The sequence below is a fragment of the Cryptomeria japonica genome, chromosome 5, assembly GCF_030272615.1.
Source record: "Cryptomeria japonica chromosome 5, Sugi_1.0, whole genome shotgun sequence".
Taxonomy (NCBI): Eukaryota; Viridiplantae; Streptophyta; class Pinopsida; order Cupressales; family Cupressaceae; genus Cryptomeria; species Cryptomeria japonica.
The window spans coordinates 297,487,866-297,495,311 of record NC_081409.1 but is presented as its reverse complement, the minus strand read 5'-3'; the positions used below and the strand labels follow the sequence as shown (position 1 = coordinate 297,495,311).

Below are 7,446 nucleotides of genomic sequence, written 5' to 3'. Positions count from 1 at the left end.
GACGATAGAATTAGCAGGATAGACTTCACTAAAACCTAACAAACCTTGTGTCTTAATTTTGGGTCTGCTTGATATGGTGTTATTCCTGGCATTGATACGTTTTTCGTTGTTGCTTACTGTCTTTCATGTGTCTAATTATAGGTGTTTTCCATACCAAAAGACAAAGAGAATTCACGATATAGACTTCAATAAAACCTAACAAGTAAGAAATTACTCAACTTGTATTGTTAATTGCTCGATTATTGCTAAGCAAATAGAGACAAATTGAATCAACAAAATCATTAGACAGTATCATAGATCCAAAGAACTCAATAAGAAACTAAAATGACATAAGCTATTTTTTGTTATTTAAGAGAGCAGATCTTAGATGCAATCTTCACATAGGTGCAATCCGGTTGTACTTCCATAGCACAAATGATGACAAATGAAAAGAATACAGTACACACAATTGTATTCTAACATTGCCTAATTATTATTAATGCTCAAGTTTTCCCTTTACAAAAAATTGAGGACATTGTGGGCTACCATATGGCAAGTGCCAAGAAGCAATTTGTCCAAATTAAGATTTCTCTGCACTGAGAAAGGCATAAAAACTAGCAATTGTGATCGAGCTTATCCCATTAGTCACAAATTCGCGGAACTTTTCATCATATCAACCAAGTTCCTGATCTCAACATGAATTTGTTTATATTTCTGTTGCTTTTCATTCAACATGTTCTCCGCAATTGCCATTAGACAATTTCTATTTATAGTGTTATGTATTGAATTTCAAGTATGAGAAGGGATATGGTTTTAATTTTAAATAAATAGATTTTAGGCTTATGCTTTTAATATCAAAGAAACAGATTTTCTACTATATTTGCTCGATGTTTTTGCCGAATAGTCTTCTGGTCTTTGTCTGAATCAGATTGAAAAGTTTCCCTTGATTTCAACACAAATCATTTGCAATTGATATGGTAAAAACAGTTCAATATCTTTATTCATAACTTGAAAAATAAGTCTACAATAGACTCTATTATGTGAATTCCGAGTATGCCACATTTGCTTAGTAATTTTGTTTTATTTCCTTGATAACCATCCTTACATGATTGGCATAATTATACAAGATCATCATCTCATGTTTCTATTTTCGCATCTGCTACCATGAACTCTGTTTAATTATGTTCATCTATATAGATGCAAAAGATTATCATGTATTCACAAACAAATCATGTAGAATAAAAAATGTCCTCTCACTTGATTTTTATGTCTTACAGATTTAAAAACTACATCAAATATAGTCAACTTGCAGAATAAGCTCAACAATCAAATGTTTTATTTTAAAGCACAGTTTCCGCTTAATTATGGTGAAGAAATAAGAATTCATAATCTCCTGTTACGCAGGAAAGGAAATAGGAATTTCAAAATATCATCAACCCCCTTGAAGTACTTATTTCTCCACCTCTCTCTGACTAAAAGCAATAACACTACAACAATCAGAAAACCTGCTCCACATGACCATCCTACTCCAAGTTGATACCACGGAATCTGCTCGCTCTCCTCTTCATCTTTATTTTCAGCAGCACTTAGAGGACGAGGAGGTGCAAATTTCGGCCAAGGGCAATTCTTTGGAAGTGGGCATCCCTGCAAATATTGATTTCCAGAATATGATGTATTTTCAAATAGGATCATCTGTCCTCCTTGCGGTATATTTCCAGATAGATTGTTGTTCGACAAATTTAAATACGCCAAAGAGCTCAGAGATTGAAGCTCTGAAGGAATATTGCCTGAAATCTTGTTTGAAGAAAGGTCGAACGATTCAAGTTGACTCATATTGCCCAAACTATGTGGAATAGTTCCTTTTAGATTGTTCATGGATAGATTCAGAAATCTCAGCCCCTTCAACTTTCCAAAATCAAGAGGAACATCTCCATTCAATTGGTTGTTGGAGAGATCTATGCCTGTGAGTGTGGAAAGGATATATGGATAGTACAGCTCTGTACCTTTGGGATGCATAACCAAATCATCTTGATAGGAACCCCTGCCAAAGTGACCAACAAATGCATTTTCCTCCTGCAAGATATTTCCATCTTCTGTTGCTACAGACATTGCTTGCAAAGATACAATGCTAGATGGGATAAAGCCTGATAAATTGTTGGAAGAAAGGTCTAAGATCTGGAGCTGCTTCAGTTGCCCAATCTGGGGAGGAATGCCACCACTAAAAAGGTTCCCCTTCATTACCAAAACTTGTAACTCTGAAAGATTCCCAATTGTCTTTGGAATCTGGCCTTCAAATGAATTATTTCCAATATCAAGAACCCTTATTGCTGAAAAATTTAGAATTGAACTGGGAAACAATCCATTTAGCTTATTATTCTTAATGACCAAGGAGAAAAGTCTTAGCTTGCTAAACTCTTGGGGTATCATTCCTTGCAAGCTATTACTTCCCAACTTCAATACTCGCAGAAAATAACCACTATTGCCCAAACTGGGAGGGATTGTTCCATTTAATTTGTTGTTCGCCAAATTTAACAATGAAAGTGAAGACAGACTTCCCAAGCTTGAAGGTATATTGCCACTGAACCTATTGTCATTAAGCCTTAGTTGTCCTAGATAAGGAGGCCACACTGATGGCATGGGCCCACTCAGTTCATTCCTGGATAGATCTATGAGCTTCAAATAAACTGAGTTACATGCAAAGAGTTTGCCTTGCAGATGATTTCCTGACAGAGTTAGGAAATTCATGGGCGGACTAAATAGCCAAGAGGGAATTTCTCCGTAAAGATCGTTATCTGCCAATACCAACTCCTTAAGTAAAAATTGAGTTGAAATCCAACCCGGAATTTGGCCACCGACAATGCAGGATTTCAAACTTAAGATTATTAGCTGGAATTCAGGAATCCAGGTTGTGCTTATATTTAGTACACAATTGGAAAGATACAAAGCATCTAATCCAGTAAGATTATGGAAAAAAGTCTCTGAAATTGTCTGGTTTAGGGTAAGGGACAGAGTGCTAATAGAAGATGGAAATACCGAGGAAAGAATATTCCCACTGAATGGATTTCCATCAGCTATTAGGGTTCCAAGTGAGTAGAGCTGAGCGAATGAGGATGGTAAAGTTCCAGTTAGGTGGTTGAAGGACAGATCCAAGTAAGTGAGGGAAGAAAGATTGCCTATAGAAAGGGGTATTAGACCACTTAGTAAATTGTGGGAAATAAACAGATTTTGGAGAGAAGAGAGACTGCCTACAGAAAATGGTATGCTTCCGCTTAGTTTATTCCCGTCCAGCGATAGATCGGTTAGAGAATAAAGATTTCCGAGACAAGATGGGAGGCTTCCATTGAGTTGGTTTCCGCCAAGATCAAGATATGTAAGGTTGGTGAGACCACAAAATGTGGAAGGAATTTCCCCACTCAACCTATGGCCTACTAAAATCAGAAACCGAAGATAAGAAAGTTTTCCTAAGCAGGGAGGAAGAGTACCTGTTAAACCATCGCCGCTCAACTCCAGGTTTGTGAGAAAATGGAGGTTGCACAAACTATCAGATATGATGCCTGCTTGGATGGAAAGGGGAGAATAAGTGGTACCGACCCTTGTTACATGGTTCATTTCCTCATTGCAGTCTATTCCATCCCACATGCAACAATCAGTTCCATTCACCCATGAATTCGAACTCCCAGAAGAGTCATTCGAGGAAGATTTGAATCGAAGAAGAGCTTCAGATTCATAATCAGGGCATCTGCAGAGGCATAGATATGGCTTGTTGGAGAGGGTAATGAAGGCTACAATGACAATAATGAATTTAAGCAGAGGATTTTGAGGAACTCGTGGCATTTCAATAATGTAGGAGATAACCATGGCTGCTTTGTGAGAGAGAGTGTATTGTAAACCGTATTTATACAGATCAAGGAAGAAACGAAAGCAATCTATGCCTGAAAATATGCTCCATCTACCCTTGGTCAGCGATATACAAAGTCTTTCTTTTACCATACAAAATTATTTTAAAAAGTTACACTAGAAGGGCAAGCTACTTTAGATTTGTTATATAAAGGCCAATACAGAGGCTTTTCTTAAGACTCAAAAATATTTAATAAAGTCTTAATAAAGAATTTATTTTCAAGTCTACCATATATTTGACCCAGCTCGAAGGTTACGTCACTGTATGCTGAAAATTCCGGAAGGGGACGTGCAAGGAGGGATAAGCAATAAGCCACAAACTTTATACTTCCACACAGTCAAGTCAAGTCAATTGGAAGCCGACAAAAAAAATTTACTTAGAGATATCTTTTCCGAGGTGTTTATTTGATTATTATATTGTTATGATTAGGGTTTACAATTATAATTATAATTAGGGTTAAGGTTACATGATGATTAGGATTACATGTAGATTTTAAATGTAGGAAATCTAAAATAAAAGATAAATTATATCTAAAAATCCATTAAATCCTAACATAAGCTTTTTATCTAAGTCTCATGTTCACAACAATTATAAGAGAATAAAATGTCTTTTAACATAAGTTTATGCTAATTAAGTAAATGTGAAAAATCACACACTTGATTTAGATTTAGTTTTGGTGTTTATAGATATTCAAGGAATATATAAAAATTAAATGAGGATAGAGAGGATTAGTTTTGTAAGATCATTGATGTAGAAACAATTTTGATATCATGTAAAATGCATTCAAAATGATACAAAATTCACTACTCAAGTCCTATAAATGATATATCCAAAATAGTCTCAAAATTCTATGGTTTAGTCCCAAGGTTTGCAGGTTCTAACTTTACCCACATTCATTTGACATAAGATGCAAATTTAAATTATGCTTCATAGAAATGATAAATTTAAATTATGCTTAGAAACACATTCAAGGAGATTATTGACTCAACCTAGGTCATGTCTTCTAACTAATCAAATTAATACTAATGAGAAAGATCAAAGACAAAAAAGTGTGTTCCAATGATTTCACTTTGTTTTACTTTTATGAATTTAATTCCAAAAATAGATTAATTGAAATTCTAAAAATAAAACAATTCATTAAAATATATACAAAGAATAAATGTAGACAAATATGTGAAAATATAAATCTAATAAATGACTAATATATAAAGATATATTTAAATAAATATTAAAACACAATGAAAATTAACAGTCATTAAATATTGCATTGAACTGAGGGAAACAGTCGGACTTTGTTACCCCCGTGCTGACAGATACGGGCAGCCCCGCAGAGAACGGCAAACAGACCAATTTTGCTCCAAATTCACGGAGAGAGCGTGATTTCACGAGTCCATTCTCCTCATTCAATCACACCATGTCTCGTGAGACACAAGACTTTGATTCAGAAATGTCCTTTTGAAAGACTCGTACTACTTAACAGTCGTATGCAAGCGTTGTATTACTACTTAAGAGTCGTGTGCAAGCGTTGCTTTGGATACACAAATCGCCATGGCAACGTATTTAATAATTAATTTTTTAAAAAAATTATATTTTAATTATTTAATTATTTAAAAAATATATTTAATGGTAAAGTTTGGGTGCTGGGTAGACAATAGAAATCGCGACAACCACTTCACAATGGTAAGCTTTCTTTCTCAAACAGACTTACGAGTTGTTTCGAAGAGTCTAGAGTCTACTTAGTGTTATTTTTCTTCATTTCGACCTTTCTATTGTCAACCATCTCATTTACAAAATGATGTTAGACATTGATATGTTTTGTTTTAGCATTATAATACAATTTATATGAATCAAACTCTGGTATCTGGATGACATTTCAATTCTATTAGATTTGTAACATTAATTTTGATCTTCCATCTTTTCGATTAAATCAAATTTCTTACGAGAGTATGTTGTAATCATATATTTCTTTTAGAAGTTGATTGATAAACTTTGTAATGCCTCCTCCTCATCTAACTTACTTCTCTCCCAAATTGAATGAACAAATATCTCTGCATAGAGACTTCTAGCTCAATATGAGTAAAACAACATTTCCATTAATACTATCATAAATTAAGCAATAATCCAAAGTTGCCTTCAAGTACCTAGAAACCCTTTGAACATATATCAAATATGCTGGTGCCTAATTGTATAATGTCCAATTATTCCCAAGTCATGCCCCCTCCTGCATGCTCTCCTCCTCCCCCACCCTTATGAGTTTTGATCTTATCATGCTCATCAGTTTTTTAATCGATTTGAGAAATCTTTGACAGTCCTCCTTTAGTCAAAGCTTGCATACATGTTCTCCCTATTAATACCTAATGTTCTTTCATATGTTGGAAGTTGCAGAAAATCACAAAATATTTCTAGTGTGGAGATTTTTTTCGCTCAATTCTTTAGAGATTTTCTGAAGACATAGATAGAGAGAAGGAAAAAAATATCCATTATTGATTCTATATGAACCAAAAATTACTGAATTAGAATTAGAAAGCTATATTTATGCTCAATACAATTTACATTGTTTTGAAGATCAAAGGAATAACACAATGCTTTTAAATCATAAGGTCCATTATATCAACTAAATATCAATGCTAAATTAATAATGAAGTCAACTATCACTACAGACATTTTTCCTTCTATCCTACTTAAGGTGATAATATTGTTGAGGTCCTTAACCTCCCAACTAGATGAAGCATATGCTTCCCTGGTATTCTTCGATAGAAGAACTTGCAACCATGCATGAAGTACTTGGTATTCTTTGATAGAAGAACTCGAAACCCTACATGAAGTATGCAGCAAACTGGAACCACCAAGTGGGATGGAATCTAAGACAACATGATATATCTAGCATACACTTTACACAATTAAAATGCTATGTCCAAATATCATGATATAGTAGACAAAAAGAAATAACAATCCTTTACTAATGATTTAAAGTTTTGGCTAAAGCAACTTTTTTTAACTGACTATGACATGTAGATTAGGAATGGCAAATTATCAGTCCCACATGCCTTACAAAGAAAGCCCCGCCTCCTAACATTCTAGCCAAAATAATAAATTTAACCATTGTTCTAAATGTTGATAAGTTGATTTAACTTTACTAGCTTTATACTTTTATTATCATGCATAGGTCACTTTATAATTTATCAAAAGACATATTTTATGTAAGATAATTCTAGTTTGAAGTACATTTCTAAATTTTAATCAAACTCTATGTAGAAATATATAATTATAATATTTCATCTAGAAACATTCTTTGTAATGTTCATAATTTAATAATTAAATTTAAATAACACTTAAAATAACATCATGTATAAATTAGCATATCTTGCAATAAAATAAGTAATAATAACAAACTATTCCTAGGAGAATTTAACATACACTTAATCATTTAAGGATGGTCTTTTATGATTTCTCCCTCTCTCAGAGAGTAATAATCACATTATCTTATGATCATAGAAAGGTTATTCCATGATGAAATCATCGACTTCCATTCATGTAGGTTTATAATATAATAAATTGTTTCAACTCCA

The 7,446-nt window shown here is 33.6% G+C and overlaps 1 protein-coding gene across 1 annotated transcript; it reads right to left on the bottom strand.

The window, feature by feature from the left end:
- Window positions 1–1,109: 1,109 nt before the first annotated feature.
- LOC131875622 (receptor-like protein 7) lies at window positions 1,110–3,944 on the bottom strand. The gene has a single exon (XM_059220206.1). The coding sequence runs from the start codon at window positions 3,835–3,837 to the stop codon at window positions 1,363–1,365; it is 2,475 nt and encodes an 824-aa protein (XP_059076189.1). The 5' UTR covers window positions 3,838–3,944; the 3' UTR covers window positions 1,110–1,362.
- Between the last annotated feature and the right edge of the window lie 3,502 nt (window positions 3,945–7,446).

What these genes read in the sequence shown, in the direction of transcription:
- LOC131875622 (XM_059220206.1), bottom strand. Translation starts at nt 3,837, where the DNA reads ATGGTTATCTCCTACATTATTGAAATGCCACGAGTTCCTCAAAATCCT.